A 20025-nucleotide genomic window follows, 5' to 3' on the forward strand; every position below is an offset into this window, starting at 1 on the left:
ACGGGGCTCTAGTTTCTCTACCTGCAGATTCAACCACAGAACTTCAGTAGCTTTTCACAAAAAATTCAGCCGAGATAGGTCCATGTATTGTGAATATCGCCCAGTTTAGATAAACATAATTAAAAAGGGAGCGCTCATACATTAATGAAATTGAGCATTCAGACGGAAAATCTTGTCCTCTATATACTACCCGAAAATAAATTTTCTCTGGCGAATAGTTACCAGACAGTGTGTAGCGAAAGTTACTAAATTTGGCTGTTTTTAAAAGCTAAGCAGCAATAAAGTGGAAGTCCGCCATTAATTCGCTACATTGAGGAAATAGATAAATATGTCTTGAAAGTGCTGTGCAAGAAATAGTGCTGCAACTGTAGCAGGTTTTTCAAAAAATGGTCACTTGTGAGCCACAGTCAGCCCAAACCATGTAACTAGCGCATATTCTTCGCTATCCATCCCATAATAATAATAATAATAATAATAATAGTTGACTTCTTTTTAATATACTTCAAATGCACAAAGATCAAGCTTTTCAATGATATATAAATCAACTATATAAAACAAGGAGAACAGCCGCCGTGTCAGTTGGAAAAGTAACAAAAGCGATGTGTTTGTGCCACTGGAGTGAGAACTGTATGCCCAGCGGACGTGAAGCTCTTCATAGTTTTCGTAGTCTTTGCTCGTAACGCACTTCCATTTCACTAACTCTGTAGCACTGGCAGTTGCATAATGAAGAGCACACCCACACTTCAAAAGTTAACGCTCGCTTGATGACGTAGGGCTTAGAGGTTGAACATTGACACTTCAGATGACCCTTTTTGGGAAATTGGCGGCTCGTTGACCCCACTTAGTCGCACCTGGGCTATGGGATAAGGCCGGACTGGTGAGGAGACTTGTGTTGTGTAGGGCAGGAGCGCGGCGTAACCCGCGGCGGGCCGACGGAGAGGCCGAACGACGGGAGGGCGCGCGGAGTGACGACGCAGAGACCAAGCTTTGGCGAGACTGACGAGAGACTGCTCTCCCGCGTTTATTGCAGGCGGTTTTAAGGAGCGAGAAGAAAGGCTATTGGTCCGCGAGGCACGGGTCACATGACCGGCATGGCCACGCCGGATTGGTGGTAGCACAGAGGCATGGCAGAGACCCAGCTCCCCCCAGTAGCATGAATAGAAAGCACAACAGCACTGGTGTCTCAGCATGGCACCAGGGGTCGCACGACACAACATCGTCCCGCCCTGGGAAGAATTGCATCCTTATACAATTGTAACTGTGGTACATCAGGAACCACTAAAAAAATTCACATTCAAGTTCCGATAAAGATGGCACCTGCAATACGCAGAAGTTCAGTCCTAGATGTACATATTACAACCTATGTTACACACACACAAAAAAAAGTCACTTCACCATACCAACACAAGTGCCAGCTTGCACTATTCACGAAAAGTTCACACAAACGCACAGACCTCTGCGGCTATACTGCGGGCCTCTTAAGGCAGTATAGCCCCAGAAGACGCGGACTACTTTAGTCTGTGATGTAGTCCTTCAAGTGGGCTGGGGGCTTGCGCGTCCGCTGTGGGCGACGTGACCCAGGCCCTGCAGGAAGACTTTGAGAGTTGCGGCTGTCGGGAGCCGACTTTGAAGACCCGTCCCCATCTCTCCCAGAAGAACTTGGCGGATTGTGGCTGCCATGAGCCAACTCTGAAGACCCATTCCCATCACTCCCAGGCAAAAAACTTTGTGGGCTGCGGCTGTCTTGAGCCGACTTTGAAGACCCATTCCCATCTCTTCCCTCCCCCGTGTTGGAATTTGGTGCATTTACTGTAGTTTTAGCTGACTTATCAGCGAGCTGGCAGATGTGACATTGCCTTACAAACTCTTCCACACACCTATCCATGTGAGGCCACCAATAGGTCTTCAAAGTCGGCTCCCGACAGCCGCAACTCTCAAAGTCTTCCTGCAGGGCCTGGGTCACGTCGCCCACAGCGGACGCGCAAGCCCCCAGCCCACTTGAAGGACTACATCACAGACTAAAGTAGTCCGCGTCTTCTGGGGCTATACTGCCTTAAGAGGCCCGCTTGCCATGGTGCTGCAAGTCTGTGCGGAAATACCCTAGGACCGGTATGCGGTGCTTCGAAAAATTCTGCAGTTGGATGGATGTTTGGAGCAGTCGGTGCTTCGAAGCGAAAAGCATGTCGAAGTCCTTCTTGGTCATTAATGATGCAGTGGCTCCGGTGTCCACCAGCAATGACATGTGGCTATGTCCGCCGACGATAACAGGGATGTGCAAGTCTCTTGGGCTAGACGGCGCAGCTTGCACGGACAGGACTGTGGCAGTGCCGGAGTCAGCGTCTTGGACGAGGGCAACTTCTTGCACCGACGCTTGCCGTCTACGGCAGACTGCCGCGAAATGCCCCTTGATGCGGCAAAATTGGCAAGTTTTGTTTTTTGCCGGACAATTTCTGGAATTGGCCAAATGCCCTGACTTGCCGCAGCGAAAACAAGGGCCAACTAGAGGCTTGGAAGCAGGCTGACCGTCTTGGCCGCGAACGCCGTCCTGGAGGCGCGCTGACGAGCCCGCGTAGCCATCTTGGACGCGGCCACCCGAGTTGGGGGGGAAGCCGCCGCCATGTTGAGTCACATGCGGGGCCGCCGAGGAAGCCGACCCGCCATTTTGTGATGCTGCTGCGTAGTCACGTGCGACGCGCTGGACGCTACCGCCGTCCCCGGCGAGCGAGCCGAGTAGCCGTTCATTCTCTCCGAATGCCGCGTTGGCTTTGTTGAGCGCTTCCAAGTCGCGTCCAACTTCTTCGGCTTTCTGCAGCGTAAGGGCTTCCCCGTACGACAGTAGCTTGGCCCGTACATGTGCGTTGGCGACTCCGTGAATTACTTGGTCCCGCACTCTGTCGTCGTAAGTGGCGCCAAACTTGCACGAGAGGGCTTTCTCCTTGAGAGCTGCGACGAATTCGAGGAAGGTTTCGCCGGGCAGTTGTTCGCGGCTCGTGAATAGGTGCCGCTCGGCTAGCACGTTAGTCGTCTCGGCAAAGAGCCCGTCTAGGAATTGTAGCAACGTGTCGTACTCCGTCGCCGCCGCCGCTTCCGTCGTCGACACCGCACCTGTGCCCAACGCCGCCGGCGTGCTGGCTGTGTGTGGAGCATTTTGGACGCCTTGAGCTTCGAGCTGCTCCTGCGCGGCGAAGTATTTCCGCTGGCCCTCGACACCGAGCGCGCTGAGAAGTGCTGACGCGCGTCTTTCGTCCTCCCAGCCGCTTCCGCCGGCCGCCTTCAGGTGTACCTGGAAAATTTTTTTCCATTTATGCCACGGAATAGGAGGCGTGCCGGGCACGTCGAGGAATGGAGGAAGGTTGGCAAAAAGGGCCGCCATGTGTGCAGGAGGTAGGCAGAAGGCTCAAGCAGGAAATTGGCGTCGTAGAGGGGGCCGGAGCGGGAACAAAGAAAAGTCAGGTCGACGCCAATGTAGCAAGCAGGAAGGACAAAGCACCGACGTGCAGGAGAAATGCGACTCGAGGTAAGTGTCACTTACGTCGTGCTCTTCCTGGCGTCGCCTGTTGAACCGGGTTCAGTAACTCGTCGCCATGTGTTGTGTAGGGCAGGAGCGCGGCGTAACCCGCGGCGGGCCGACGGAGAGGCCGAACGACGGGAGGGCGCGCGGAGTGACGACGCAGAGACCAAGCTTTGGCGAGACTGACGAGAGACTGCTCTCCCGCGTTTATTGCAGGCGGTTTTAAGGAGCTAGAAGAAAGGCTATTGGTCCGCGAGGCACGGGTCACATGACCGGCATGGCCACGCCGGATTGGTGGTAGCACAGAGGCATGGCAGAGACCCAGCTCCCCCCAGTAGCATGAATAGAAAGCACAACAGCACTGGTGTCTCAGCATGGCACCAGGGGTCGCACGACACAACAACTTGCATGGTGTTGGAGGAGGAGACGCCGCAGGTGCGCGGAGCGCTAGTATCCCCATCCATTCCAGAATGTTCTCAGTCGCTAGAAACATTGCAAAATGCCGCAAAAAAAAAAGAACGTGCCATACAAAAACAAACAAAAAATCTGTGATAGGGTTTCACCGGGGGGGGGCTGAGCCCCTTGCTTCTGCTGACAGGGAGGGCTCTTGTCCACCCTGCTCGCCCCCGCTTCCGGAGCCCTTGATGACAAGGGTAAAGGGCATAGCACCCTGCACCCTTGTTTAGGCTTAGTTTGTGGGGTCTGAGAGATATCGCCATTCTCGTAACACACGGAGACAGTTCACGTCACCGGGCAACAACCACGTGTACTTTTATTCACCTCTTTTACATACGACGAGCCCGCCAGCCGAATCTAACACACATGTAGAAACACGCTTAGTAACGTTATACAATGCCAATACAATACCCGGAAAAACATAACACACACTCAAGACAACATAAGACATACAATGCACCGCGAATGCGGCTTCACTGATGTTCGACTCACCATGAAGGGCCCACGGGAAACGAGATGCGGTATTGTCCCCCACGGACCCACCGTGGGAGACGTCCATCCATGCACGCAACCAAACCCAAAGAGACTCCCTGCTGTTTTCTGTCTGCCAGCCTAGCTTCTCCCACAGGTGGCGCTGCCGGCGCCACTGCGCTAACCCTAACTCGCGCGAGCACTGCGCCACAGCTCGCTCGACGGCTGTTTAACCTAACTGCGGCCTATAGGCTCCCCAAGCATTGCTTAGTGGCGCTGCTACTCTTGACAGGCAGCGCCTTCTCTGGTAGAAAAATAGAAACTGGGGGCAAACGTCTTCCCTTCTCTCCAACGTGCTGCTGCTTGCTTCCGTGCACGTGCAGAGCTCTTGCAGTGCCTCACAATGTACCGCCTGCAGTGCGGTTTTAAAAAGGTCTCCCAGCTGGACAGGCACTCCCGAAAGGCAAACTTAATCAAAGGAGAAAGGCTCGTCAATCACATTTATGGCAAAGAGCAGACGATCGACGACAATGATGCCCAACTCAACGCGAAATGCATTTCCCAAGTCGCAATGACATCGTGTAGGACATATACCTCAAGGTAAGTCTCATTCCGTCAGGGCGGTGATGCGGGCTTGTTGGTTCATCATACTTGAAAGAGATAGCGCACCTAAGAACGTGGACAAAAGAAAGAAACGTACACACACTGGCACCAGTGTGTGTACGTTTCTTTCTTTTGTCCACGTTCTTAGGTGTGCTATCTCTTTCAAGTCATTCCGTCATGGTAAAGATATGTAATGGTCCATATGCACTGCGAAATGAAGCCGTGCACGCTATCGATGTTCTGCGTTGTGGACTATGAAGCATATGATTGTTGTTTTGATAGTGCATGCTTGCAGTAGCAGCCGTGTACTTTCGTGAACAAACGTTTGCGGCATTAGAAAAAATAGAAATTATACGGCCATGGCACTAAAGAGCCTGAGAAGGTTAAAGTCAAGTCCTCCATGCCGCTGGAGCATCACCGCCAATTTAGACGCGAGGCAGTTAGCTGAGCTTTAACCTTGATGAAGCAGCCTTCCCGACGCGTCAATTGCAGGCGCCAGACATTTGACAATGTGCCGGGTTCATTTGAATTTAACCAACTGCGGTAAACGTGAGTGTGAACGTTCAACAGCGACGATTGGGTCTCACGAACACGGGGAATCAAAACACAAAGTTGTTTCACCTAAAACCATAACTGGACTTTCGCAATATGAAGAGACAGCGAGTAATCATTACTGTAGTCGCTGCGTGCATGTGCCGCGTTACATACTTATTCAGGTAGTCGAAACGAACGAAAGTGATGAACTGAGACAGCCAAACAGAAGGCGAGACAGCGCTGTCAGCTAGGACATACTTGATTCTCCTTACTGCGGTGGACCATGTTTGTCGCCTTTGTTTATCATGAGACATGCCAGGGAACCGATACAGTTTCACACGTGAATCGCGTGCCTTGGTGTTGTCTGCACTGTTGTGGCAGCCCACGACACTGCAATACTTCTTACCTCGCTTCCGCTTCTGCGGGGTCGCTTCTGCCAATGCCCAAATTCGGCTTCGCAGAGAAAGCCTCTCGGTTCAGCGTGCCAAGCTGTTGGCACGGTGCACCAGTTCCCCGCACCGACTGAGCAACGCACGCGCGTGTGCTCCCTTTAATAATAAAATAACAAATAATAATAAATAATAATAATAGAAATAATAAATAATAATAAGAAATGAATAATAATAAAAATAATAAATAATAATAAAAACATAATAAATAATAATACAAAAAGCGCCTTCAGCTCGGCCGCGCGATTGGTGTGATGCCCTCCTTACAAACACTTACCTACAGGGAGCTCTGGAGATGCTTGAAAAGCTAAATGAGCAGGTCTACATACAAAAAAATAGCATCAAATTGTAATATTATACAAAGTAAGGCTGGCAGCTAACACTTATGGATCCGATCTCGCATGACTACAAAATGCTGGTGTAAGAGAATACGGCTGCTCAAACGATAGAAGGGTATACGAGCCGTCTCTGGTGCCAGCCGAGATAGCGCGCCAGTGATCGCGACCGCACCCTTAAAGTCAGTCCACTGTTGCTGCTCGAGCAACCCCCTCCCCTCCCTCGATTTCCGTCGTGCTCCTTCAAACGGGCAGCGCGTTTCCTCTCTGCATGAGTTGCAATCAACAGCAGGCCTGGCATGTTGTGTTATGTTATTGCATGCGCCTTCCATGCAGCGGTGATCGGTCGGCTCTTTTCATATCTGCCTCAGCCGTGTTGGCTGCGTTCATCGCCCTCGCCCGTGCACTTTTACCCAAGGGTAAAACATGATGTGCGGGGGATGTTATCCATTTGGACTTTATACTGTGATGCCGACGGCAAAAACCTGTTCAGAATGTCCATATAATTGCTATTGCAATAAAAGCCAAAGCAGTAATCTGCTAAATTATATCACTGATCTTAAAGAGGCCTACTGCTATGTAACTGCAATTCTTGTGCAACCACATTCTTTTTGTTGTTGTTGTTTTTTCAAATTTTTATGAAGTGAACCTAGTTTGCAGAACTTTTTTTTTAATTATTTCATGCTTTCTCCTCGGGCTAGATAGGTCACATGAGGTAGTATAGTTCATACCTGGCGTACTTTTCCCAAAGGCTGCTTCAGTGTTACGTCTATCCTAGGCCAATTTAAATATGAGTTTGTCCCCCCAAGTTGCTACAAGTCTGTTTTTCAAGCTCCTGAGATGACATAAAAAATTCCGCTAACTGCTCTAAATCGGGGTTCTTCTGCTCCAAAATCAAAATTTTTCTGCTCCAAAAACTGCTCCCAAATCAATTTCAGCCATCTCACCCCTGGTATCTTACCCCTGCTTAAGACTTAGCTCTGGCAAAAATTTTGTCTGTTGAATGCTCGTGAACTTGCTCCGGAAAACTGTCACTCATCTTGTACTCGCAGAAATTTCATAAAGAATTCATTCTGCACCTTCGACAATGTGTCGAAGTAAAGGGGCTTATTCCCCCGTGGGTCCAGCACGATCATGCACAAATAAGTTATCAGGGATTTCACCTTTCTGAGAAAATTCGTGGTCAGCACACAAGGTTTCCGCTTAGGAGCCAATGCAGCAAAACTGTCAGTCTTGAATGAGGCAACATTGCTGTCTACAAAAAATTAAAGAATCAATAACATATCTAAAAATGTGTAAAAATGTTTGTGCTAACAGAAGCATCTACAGTGACGAGATAGATGTGTCAATTGCACCAAACTGCACCAAGAGGTGAAAATTGCTGCTACATTTTGACAAAAATTTTGGAGTATGCTTGAGCTTGGCCTTCAAGAGTAGATCGGGCCCCGTGCGCATTGCCTTCAACCGTGCCACAAGGGAAGGAACGTTTGTGCGCGTAACGTTGGCCCTTTCAGACTATCTTGGAATGCCTACTGTAAGTACAGCTGCGAAGTGCCCACTATGCCATAATGCTTCCTTTTGCAAATTGGTCAAGTGCACCTGTGTAGCTGCACACTTCGTAATGGGTGGACAGCCTTAGACCACCCACTCGTTGTGCAGTTCCCATGTTTTGACCCCTGGTGCGATAGTACGATTCTGCCATGCAATATTACATGCATTGAGAAGACTCCTCCCACTGCATGTCATTCTGATAGCGTTTTTTTACGAGGCAGCTTCGAGCACTGGCGGGGCTCCGTGGTAGAACACCTACTTGCCACGCAGGAGAGGAGGCCTGTGTTCGATTCTCTATCAGACCGAAGGTCTTTTATTATTTATTTATTTGCTTCGGTCTCAAATTTTCGCTCTCGGACAACACCGATTTTTCACTCACCACCAATGCCATTACCGCCGACACCGGAATTTCGGCGAAACCAACTCTTTAACGCTATCGTAATAAAATTTCATAATTTGGGCCGAGCGTGTGCCAGGACGTCATTTTTGCAGCTTTTGGAAAAAGAGAATTCAGCAGGCACTCGATGTAACTAATTGATCGATCAAAGTTTATATGCGCAAGCTTTTTCTAGCAGTATACTAGGTCTCTATAGTCGTGTACAACTTAAAACAGGAGAGGCACAGCCTAGGTGACCAAAGCATGGCAGCCAATTTCCTCCGCAGCTGAGCTCTCCGACGGTGGGGTCACCACCTGTCCGGCCCATGGTGACAATGTGGAGTGCACGCACATTGGCATAGGCTTGTGTGCATCTAGTGTTAATGTGGCTGCTGCCTTTTGATGTTGTACAGAACTATGGAATCAATTCAGCGGCAATACCAGACATAAGCGTGCACACGGATGTGGGGCAGCGGGGGTGCCAAGTCTGCCCTGTATTCTTGTCATTGTTCAAAAAGAGCAGGATTATGGCCACACATGTCTTTGACAATGATGGCGGTGAGGTTGCATTCCAAGAACTGTTTACTTCCCATCATTACTCCCCGAAAGCCTGGGATCAAAGGCAGGCCATTGTGAAGCGTGTTGTCTTTGGGACTCGACTATCAAGCTCTCTAATGGGGAGCCTTGCGCATTCTAGGTGTTCCCTGCTGAAAGGTGGGAAGGACTGGGCACAGCGCTGTCAAGCAATGCCAACTACCTCGTACTTTGTGAATAGACTACTACTATCTCGTTGTGTGGTGAAGTACTATTACATCGAGTAGCTATAGTTCCTAACTATTTTGGTGTTAGAGAAAACCCGCGGTCAAAGCGCGCAGTAGTGAAAACATAGTGGCTGCTGTCAGGGGGCGTGGGCACACTGACCCCACAGGTCGTGCGCTCTGGTTTTCATGGTACAGTGAGGATGGAAAGAAACGCAAACGGCATCTGCGTTCTCTGCTGTTTCCATTTCTTTGTCAAGCAATTGTAGCCTGCACGGTGATGAAAAGCCACTAGAGTCCTCCATGAACAACCAAGAACCATTCTTTGCCCCCGAGGTCACAGCGTGATGAAAACAGCATGCCGTGCTGTTTGCGTTTCTTTATATCCCCCCTGGATAGTTGGATGCTTTGGGCATCCCCTTTGTAACAGGGCGGTGACACGTGTGCCACCATGCTCGACAAGAGCAAAAATGAAAACTTCTTCCCTTTTCTTTTTATGTTGGCCTAATGCCTTGTCTACCTCGAATAAATCAATCTTACTATAGAGAAAAAAAACAAATTCACAGCCCAGTTCTGTGCCCCTTACGACAGAATGTCCTTATTTTTCGCACTATTTATTTTTGTCCTTTCTCTCTACTTTTCTGCCACCAATACTCTAACCATCTCTTACTTATTTCTATCATGGGCGTGTTCAGCTTTCCATTGTTGTCCCAAAAACCCAAGGCTTCATGTAGGCTGATACACCTGGGTGGATATCTCCACATTCAATCAGAACATGCTCCGTTGTTTCCTTAGCTTCCCCACAGCATGTGCATTGTTGTTCTTCTTTACTGATTCTTGCATTGTAAATACGTGTTCTAAGGCAACCCGACCTGACTTCAAACTGTAAAGCCCTTCCCCTGGACTTATCATAAAATGCCTCCCTCCTTATTTCGTTTTTGCCCTTTCGGTAGTTAATCAGAGCCGGTTTTTTTTCCATTGCTGCCATCCAATAAGTCCTCTCCGCCTCTCTGACCTTTCGCTTAATGCTCTTTGTTGCCATATCGCTTACGCTGCCAGCCTTATATTTACTGGTGAGTCTCCTAGTTCTTTTTCTCCACTGTGTGTCAATGCTCTTCCTATACAAATACCAGAAGACATTCTCTTCCCATCTACTCTCTTTCATATTCCTTAGCCTCTCTTTGAACCTCATTTTGCTCCGAGCTTCCCTCACCTCAAAATTTGTTCATCCCATATTGCCCTTTACAGCCTCATTTGTCAGTCTTCCCGTGAGCACCCAACGAGGGGCGTCCGACAGTCCTTCGATTCACATCCATTCCTGATTGCACATCTGACCTCATGCACACCACTGAGTTCCCAAATGTAAGCCCCAGAACCGTTACACCTTTCCAAAGACCTCGAAGCACCTCGTACCTATTGTATCCCCACAACGTTCTGTGCTTCATTATTGCAGCATTCCTCTTTCCCTTTGCTGCCGAGGCATTTTCCTGTACCCTCGTGTATCTATCACCCCCATTTTCCTGTACCTCCATGTATCTTATCACCCCCATTTGCATATCAGAGCAAAATTCGTACCAGCCATGATCATATGCCCGTATGCTGTTATGGGAGGTACTGTACCACAGGAACCATTTCTTTGCTTCTCCATCTTGCTTAATGTCTTTATTGGTTGGCGCAGACTTTTTACTAGCCCTCTGTCATTCTTAGCCACTGCCGTGATAATGTGATGTTCCGCACACATATGCATCATACAAATTCAATGACCGAATGCTGCCAAAGCACGACAATTATACAACATACCAATCACTTCATGCAAGCGACACAGATTTTGCAAGCAAGCTGCACAAATGCACAAAGTTGCACCAACTGCACATAGGATGGTTCATAGGACGTTGTCATCTTACAGGATGCAGCAGCAAGCACGAGGAACGCCGAGGCAGAAGCAGTGCTTCTGATGTAGCACATGTGCAGTGGGTATGAAGGCCACTCCTGTGGTGTGTGTACTGGGTCCCTCTGCTTTGCTCCTCTCTGCGCTATTGTTGTTGTTTCTTTACAGTCACTCTCCACTGTATGCTCAGTTACGCACAAGAATGATGCCAGCGTGTGCTTAAGAGCTGCACTCTTGTACAAGACTTTCTCCTTTGATCCTTTTTCCTTATAGAAGATTGAGTGAAGTAAAACAAGTTGTGGGGGTGCTATCACCCCCTCTAAAGTCGTTTCACGTCTCGCGGATTAGTCGCACTTAGGTTTAACAGCCGCCGAGCAAGAGGTGGCACTGTGCCCGCGTGTTGTAAGGTTAGTGCGGTGGCGCCAGCCTGGCAGAAGAAAACAGCAGATAGTCTTTCTTTGGGGTTTGGTAGCGTGCGTGGAAGGACGTCTCTTGCGGTGGGTTCATGGGGGATGATACTGCGGCTCATTTCCCACGGGCCCCTCGCGGTGAGTTGAACGTCGGCAACTCCGCATTCGCGGTACATTGTGTGTGTTATGTTTTCTGTGTATTGTATTCATACGGTTACTTAGCGTGTTACTAGTTATATGCATTAGATTCGGCTGGTGAGCTCGCCGTGATGGAAAAGCAGGTTAATAAACTGTACGTGTGTTTGTTTGCCTGACTGCGTCTACTGTGTCCGTGTGTTCAAGAGCGGCTCTTATTCAGGCCGTACAAAGTGGATTCATTTAACTCGTCTCATGCATTAGTGTTGTGGCTACACATAGCATGCACTTTGTGTGTGCAGGTTCACCATATCTGTGGGAGCTGAGCACAAAGTGCTGGATGGTCCAGAAGGCTACCGAGGCAACTGCAAGTATGAGCAGCTGCATGAACATCGTGTTGACATGGAGCATGGTGATGGCCAGGCCCGGCACCGAGAGATGCCTCCTCGACCTGCAGCTGGTCAGTGTCACTGACAAGAATTACAATGCCAGCTAGGCAAGTGGCTTGCCTTTTCTCTGTTGGAGGAAAGGCACCTCTCACTCACACAAAGAAGGCAGTCCCTGGAAATGGGCGGGCTCAGTTTGATCACACGAAGATTCCCTGAGAGCCTACACAACTGTCCATGTGCTTCTGCTGCTTATACCTGTTACCGGCCGTATAACTCCTGTGTTGCGTATGACTGTGCCGCATCATTGGTGGCAGAATGGGTCATCAGTTCCCCTCTCTCTACTGCTTTCGTATTTCTTACAGCAAGCTTTCAAATGGGAAATGATTTTTAAAGCTCTCTCGAGGACTTCTATGGCAGAGCCTCATCACTCGGTCACATAATGTCAAGAATGGGCTCCAGACTCATTGCCGCCTAGGTTAAATAATAAAAAGTGAATCAACATAATAGCAGCTCTACTAGTTATGCAAGCATTACCCATTACTGGGATAAGCGTCATTTTGAGCCACTGCCGGATGCCAAGGATCTCCTGTTTATTGCATCTTGTGTGAGGTGATTCTATTTCATCTCTACAAACTTGTTAGTTTTGTCACTCCGTCTAACTTGCTGCCATTCTCGTCTGCATTCCCCCACCGTATGTATATTCTACGCATTACATGACCAGTCCAGGTCCATTTCATTCGCTTAATGCAAACGAGGATATCAGCTACCCCTCTGAACCATTCTGCTCGCCTGCAGTCTCTTTCCGTTGTGTCTGTCATTTTCCATTCGATGCACACTGTATGGTCTCTAATCCTTTCTCGAGTTCCTTGGTTGTTTCAGCCTAACAGTATGCAATGGTATGTACTTATTTGCTTCAGGCGCAGCAGCAGATTGCTTGTCGTTGTTTGGCAAAGCCTGCCATTATGTACTGAAAGGCTGCCAATGTATGCACTTGGATGGTCACACTTACTGCAATTTGTATTGCCTTAATTTTAAAATTCTGTGCAGCTAAAAAGTGAACAGCAAGTATGCGTACGCAACTTTATTCTGAATATAGCATCCTTAGGCTGCAAGTCTGCTTGTCGAAACGTCTGCTCCTGATGTTGAGGTCTCTTCAAGCTCTACTTGTGAAGGCGGTGCATGTTTTGTGATGCTGCTTGTTTATAGAACAATTTCGGTGCCAGTGTCCTTAAATAGCTTGTTGGATGAAATGGTTTTCCTCTTCACTGCCAGCTGCCGAGCGTGTACCATTGGCAGTGTTTGCCATGGGTCGTGTCAAGAGAATCCGGCTTCTGGCCATGCTCAGTGGACTGAGATTGGAGGCTGAGCTGTCGGGACTGCAGGCCAGTGGCACGCACAAGGTAAGCTGTAATAAGTAAATGCTTTTGGGCCCTTGTGCTTGATCCTATATCACGGCTGTAATCATGTAGCCAGAAACAGGGTGCTTGCACAGCTATGCAAAACTTAATTTCCTCTATCTGAGCGTTCAGTACTTCTCGGTTCATGTTTAATAATTCGCTTGCGTGATAAGGGCTGAGTAGTGCCATGTACGAGCGCTCAATATGGAGAGAATTGAGCATGCTCTATAGAACGGAAGAAGCCTCAAAGCTATGCAGACAAAACTGTGCATAGGCAAAAATCAGATGTATGCATTAAGGGACAAGGAAGGCAAGGTCACAACCAATAGGGATAGAATAGTTGAGGTAGCGGAAGAGTTCTACAGAGATCTGTACAGCAGCCGAGACAGTCAGGATGATAACGTAAGAAGCAGTAATAGCCCAGAGGAATCTGACATCCCACCAGTATTGACAGGAGAAGTAAAGAAAGCCCTAATGGAAATGCAAAGAGGCAAAGCCGCTGGTGAGGATCAGATAGCATCAGACCTGTTGAAAGACGGTGGAGAACTGGCCACCCTGTATACGAAGTGTCTCTCGACGGGGAGGAGGATACCAGGAAGAATGCCAACATCATCCTGATCCATAAGAAAGGGGACGTCAAGGACCTGAAAAATTACAGGCCCATCAGCTTACTGTCCGTTGTCTCCAAGCTATTTACAAAAGTAATTGCTAACAGAATTAATACGACATTAGAGTTCAATCAACCAAAATACCAGGCAGGATTTCGTACCGGCTTCTCAACAATAGACCATATTCATACTATCAACCAGGTGATAGAGAAATGCGCGGAATACAACCAACCCCTATACATAGCCTTCGTAGATTGCGAGAAGACATTTGATTTGGCGGAGACATCAGCAGTCATGCAGGCACTGCGGAATCGGGGCATCGACGAAGCCTATACAAACATAATGGAAGAAATCTACAGCGGATCCACAGCCACTATAGTCCTCCATAAAGAAAGCGACAAAGTCCCAATAAAGAACGGCGTACGGCAGGGAGACACGATCTCTCCAATGTTATTCACCGCATGTTTACAGGAGGTTTTCAGGGCCCTAGATTTGGAAGAATTAGGGATAAGAGTTAATGGAGAGTATCTCAGTAACCTGCGATTCACTGATGACATTGCATTGATGAGTAACGCAGGAGACAAATTACAGCTCATGATTACTGAACTGGATACGGAAAGTAGAAGTGTAGGTCTGAAAATTAATATGCATAAAACTAAAGTAGTGTGAACAATCTTGGCAGAGAACAGTGCTTTGCGATAGGGGGCGACACACTGGAAGTCGTAAAGGAGTACGTCTACTTAGGACAGGTAGTAACCGCGGAGCCGAACCATGAGAGTGAAATAACTAGACGAATAAGGATGGGATGGGGCTCATTCGGCAAGCGTTATCAAATCATGAATGGTAGTCTACCACTATCCCTCAAGAGGAAGGTATATAACAGCTGCATCTTACCGGTGCTTACCTACGGAGCAGAAACCTGGAGACTTACAAAGAGGGTTAAAATTAAATTGAGGACGACGCAGGAAGCGATGGAAAGGAATATGATAGGTGTAACCTTAAAGGGACCGACAACTGGCCAGAACGGGTGATTATATCCTGGTGGAAATGAAAAGGCCGTGAATTATAGTGACAGATTCCAGAATACTTTTCGCGATCTGAGTAGCATTTCTATTTTTAAATCGCGTTTAAAAGTAATAAAAACTGGTATGTCGCGCCACCTAGCGCAAGCGCCATGAACCAGACGTATGCAGTCTTAAGCACTTTGTTGTACGTAGTCTAATGCTTTTACACGCACCAGAACGAGGGCTGAAAATTTGAATATGTATGTTATTGTCGATTCCCGTCTGTTTGTAAGGTAAAAGAAGTAAAGAATGAGATGTGGCGCTGCTTTCGTGGCTTCCAGTGAAACGGAGGCTGCGGCGCATGCGCGCGGCGTCCGGCGGCGTTTCCCGTGTAGCTCGACTCTCGTCTGCTCTCGTCGTATCCGACTTTTGAAGAGTAGCACGCGAGTTTGCGCTGCTGCTCGCAAAATGCCATCGACTTACTGTTCTGTGGAGGATTGCTACCACTTCATGAACAGCACTGCTGGTGTATCCTACCACTTGTTTCGTTATCGAAGGCTTAGCTTGGCTTGGTTTGACTAAAATGCGATAAAGCGACCTGTGTACAGCCAAAGTACTTCTATAAGAAGCCCCAGAAAAACGCTATAACTATCGTAAAATAATTTAATAGGCTGGAAAGCAGTAGTCGCGGCACCGCAGGCTTTGCAAACGTAACATTGCCTTTTCATACTTAGGACATAACTTGTCACCACTGCTGGCGTATAATCGCTATCGCGCTCACTTCTCACTGTTTGCAGCATGTGATATTAAGACTGCATAATCGCTGCAGATCGAAAAACTCTGATTACAAATGTTTTACGGCGTTCTCCGCGTTACCACTCCGTGATTAGAAGCTCTGACCAGTAAGCTTCCCATTTTCCCATTGCACTCAAGAAAACGGGTACCACAAAAGTTGGTTGTCCGTTCCTTTAAGAGACAGGAAGAGAGCAGTGGCTCAGGGAACAAACGGGCGTGAAGGATGTCATAGTTGAAATCAAGATGAAGAAATGGATATGGGCCGGGCACGTAGCACGTCGGCAGGATAACCGGTGGTCATTAAGGGTAACTGAGTGGATTCCAAGACATGGCAAACGCGTGAGGGGGAGGCAGAAAATTAGGTGGGTAGATGAGATTAAGAAGTTTGTAGGTATAACGTGGCAGCAGAAAGCACAGGACCGGGTTGATTGGCGGCACATGGGAGAGGCCTTTGCCCTGCAGTGGGCGTAGACAGGCTGATGATGACGACGATGATGAAATCCAAGCTCCTAAAAGATTCACAGGACGCCCATGAACTCTAGCAAATGAGGGGTATTTGGATCACAGCAATGTTACTCGCTCCTTCCCCAAATAACACTGGAGAAAAATGTGCCTGGGTTGGGTTGGTTTTGACAGTTTTTTACAAACCAATAGAGCCGATAGTGTAGGTACTTCAGGTCATTAACAGACAGATTTTTGCATAAAATGTGTAGTTTATCATAAGGTTTAAGCATGCAGATCGCCACAGATCGTAGTAGGCTGCCACTATTATTTTTCAGATAGAATGCAGCATTGTGCTCGACTGCTGACACAATGGTTGCGGGATCGAATTTCAGACACGGTGGCCGCATTTTCGATGAAGGTGAAAATGCTCAAGGCCCGTGTATTTTCATTTAGGTCAGTGGCAGCTCCAGAAGCGGTGGGCGGCAGGGCCTCCACCCTCCTCCCTCTCTTCACTTAACGCGAGTGTTTGGGCGAGATCGTAGTTCATCGTGATGAAAATTCCAACAGCGCGGGAATAAACACGAATGCACAAAGAGAGTTCCTGTCGTCCAGCTCCTTCTGCTACCACTGCCGAAAAGGGGGAAGGAAACTCTCCGGCCTTTCCTGTGCACATTTGCAAAGAAGGCTTCTTAGGCCTGTAAATATGCAGGACCCTCTAAAATGCACTGCTCCGTCCTCCTGCCCCACAAATGAGGCACCTGGATCACCTGCCCCTGATTTAGGTGCAGGCTAAAGAACCTCATGTGGTTGAAATTTCCGGAGCCCTCCACTACGGTGTTTCTCATAATCATATTGCGGTTTTGGGACGTTAAACCCCAATAATTGTTTTGCTTGTTATTAGAATGCAGCATGGTTTCGTGTTGTCACTGATCTTTGGGGCGTGCATATGGGAGATGGAATGAGACTACGCAGGGCAGCACAACAAACATGATTTAATCACTCTTTAAGTATCAAACGAAACGCATGGCACACTGTCAGTATCACTATACGTAAGAAGTATGCATTGTTGAACCCTACCTGCCAAGTCTCCCGGATTACCCGGGAGACTCCCGGATTTTGAACGTTTCTCCCGGTTGTACGGGTCATAGGAAAATCTCCCGGAAATCCAGTTTTGCCCCGCGCGTCCAGTGCTTTGTCTGGCCACATGAGCAAAGTTGTCTGGCCACGTAGTAGAAAGGATCCTTCTTCTTCTTTTTAACGATGGTAGAAAGGTTCAACTCAGTTGCATTTCAATATTTCACACTTCACACATTTCACACTTCAATATTTGAATTCGCTTCTCACCCAAAATTTTGCTATTCGCACAGCTCTACTAAAAACTTTTCGGCGTGTGATAGTCTTTGAAGCATGGCTCCACACAGTGATTTGTTGCACTCCACACACATGTAGTGCATCTGAACTCGTCAGAAAATCCTTCTCTGACAAACTGAATTCTAATGAATATGATTCTGATTTGGCACTTGGGGAATTGTCCTCATCGGAAGAATCGCTGCTCGACTCACCGGCAGCAGAGCAACCGGCGCGCGCTCCCATTGCGTAAGCGAACTGCGTCAGTGAGCGCACGGAAAAAAACTGTATGGTTGTGCGCTTGTCCGGAAAGCAAAACGAGTGAAAAAGCTACAGTAATCCTTCGTCTTATCGCCAACAAGACGTAGTTAGTTCTTTCGAGACCCCAAAACAGGCAACGCGATCACGGCGGCGTTGTTTGTGTAATTTAGCGCTGCACGGTAACAGATGTAATCGCGCCCCGAGGAGCAATAAACAAGAGAGTAACAAGCGGTCACCCTTTTAGAGATTAGAAACCAAACAGCCATCAGCTTTGCGGGCACAAAAAGTGAAAACCACCCGAAGGACGAAACCGAAACCAGCCGGACCACGTGCGTGCGTTCTGATGCGCAACTGATAGCCGCCGCGCCGCTTTGGAAAGCAAAAAAAAAAGGCGGAGAGACATCGACGCATTAAAAAAATTCCACGTATTCCCCAAAGCGTGGCAGCACATTCCAAGCAAGAGAAATGATCGAAGAAGGCGCGCGTTTGAAACCAACCGCGCCACGGGCATGCTCGATTGTGCAAGCGATAGACGGCGTGCCGTTTTGCGAAGCATAAAAAAAAGCAACAATGGAGTGACATCAGTGCATGAAAAAAATTCCACGTATTCCCGACGAGTGGCAGCACATGCCAAGCAAGAGAAATGATCGATAAAGGTGTGCACTTTAAACCAACTGCACCGCCCGCAAACTCGCTCGGATGGGCAAGCGGTAGCCAACGAGCCGTTTTGGGAAGCAAAATAAAAATACAACGGAGAGACATTGGCGCATGAAGAAAATTCCACGCATTCCCGAAGTGTGGCAGCACAGGCCAAGCAAAAGAAGTGATCGAAAAAGGCGCGCAGTTTAATAATAAACACTGTGTCATACATGTACAAAGAAAACCCTGTGGTACCAGGAAGATTCTGCCGTAATTGTACGGGGAAAACCCTCAAGGGGCTAAACTAGCAAACTAAACTAAATATAACTAGGGGTGTGTAAATATTCAAACTGTCGAATATTTTTCTAATAGTGCTTGCTATTCGACTCGATTCGCACCGGAATTTGACTATTCGAAGTATTCGAACTTCCAGAAGAACATCTGATTTTTCAGACTCCCTAGGGACTGCGAAATCATCTGAAAAATCGGGCAGTCTGAAAAAACGAATTCATGCTTTTTTATTCTGCTCAAGCAGTCACATCGCCACAGCCACGTCCGAAATAGCTTTAATGCCTCCCAGTATACTTATCAGGCATCTTAATGCACGCACAGGCTCTCGTAAATACATTTGGTACCTGCTGCAAACATCCCTTAACTACGCGCCAACCGTTTCTTAACCTCCAGTAATGCTAGCAGCCATCTAAAGAACTATCATTTGTGGTAGCCTCGATGCTCACCGGAGCCGAAGACTACCGCGGGTTCAGGCTTAGCGAGCCACAGGGCCGCGTCTACCGTCGCCTGCTTACGTTTAGCGCACCGCTCCGCGCGCGCTCAGCTAGCAAAGGCGTTTAGCGCCGCGCGGCATGAACACAGTGTTCGAGATAACACACACACAAACTCTTTATTTGCCTTCGGCGGCACCCCAACCTACACACAGTACACGTCCGTTCCCGGGGCACGGGGAGGCAAAGGGCTTCCCACGCGGACGATACACCAATGGGGACCGCCAGCACGTCGCAGCTGGCAATGGCGAGCTTTGACACGCCGCTCGGGAAAAGGTCCCTCGCGGCTATGCTGCGCACTCTCGCGATGACCACTGGGCCTGGTCGCGAGGGTTAGGGCAATCTCCGTACGCGTGGGCCTCCGGCAAGTGTGACTCGGCGTGGTACGACCGCGCACGAGCACTGGGCACCGCTCTTTGGCTTCACGTACGAACCGGAGCTAACACTGAGGTAAACACGCCTGCAAGGATGCACCCAGGCAGGCTACAGTCCAGCGATTCCCAAAGGGGACGTTGGACCGGAAGGAAATACGTGGTTACCCAGCGGCGTCCGAGGAGAGAGAGAGTTCCTCTCGGCGTGCACGTGCATCAGTCACGCCGAATCTCGCGGCTCCGAGACCGCGTGCAGCGCCGCCACGAGAGCCGGCGCGTAGCGCAAGATGGCGCCACTTGCCGTCACGGGAGAGGGAAAGGAATCGCGGAACGGCGAAATGCCCGCGCAGTGGCTTCGGGCGCGCCTCGGATCCCCACATCCTCCTCTCCTTAAATTACCCTACACCAGTCTGCAAAGGCAGCCGGTCGTCGCCCATGCATGCAAAGGCGTTATGCAATGGGCAACAGCTAACCTCAGCCCAGGCCCACAACTGCTGCTAATTACTCTACA

At 48.7% G+C, this 20025-nt stretch overlaps 1 protein-coding gene across 2 annotated transcripts in view; it reads left to right on the forward strand.

Moving 5' to 3' along the window:
- LOC119382338 (transmembrane protein KIAA1109 homolog) overlaps positions 1-20025 on the forward strand; it is a 961129-nt gene that overhangs the window by 443568 nt on the left and 497536 nt on the right. For both annotated transcript variants that reach the window (XM_049412180.1, XM_049412181.1), the window contains exons 21-22: positions 11780-11937; positions 13139-13266. In XM_049412180.1, the coding sequence (XP_049268137.1) occupies positions 11780-11937; positions 13139-13266 (286 nt within the window). The remainder of the gene's footprint in view (positions 1-11779; positions 11938-13138; positions 13267-20025) is intronic.

Source organism: Rhipicephalus sanguineus, chromosome 2 (assembly GCF_013339695.2).
Source record: "Rhipicephalus sanguineus isolate Rsan-2018 chromosome 2, BIME_Rsan_1.4, whole genome shotgun sequence".
Classification (NCBI taxonomy): Eukaryota; Metazoa; Arthropoda; class Arachnida; order Ixodida; family Ixodidae; genus Rhipicephalus; species Rhipicephalus sanguineus.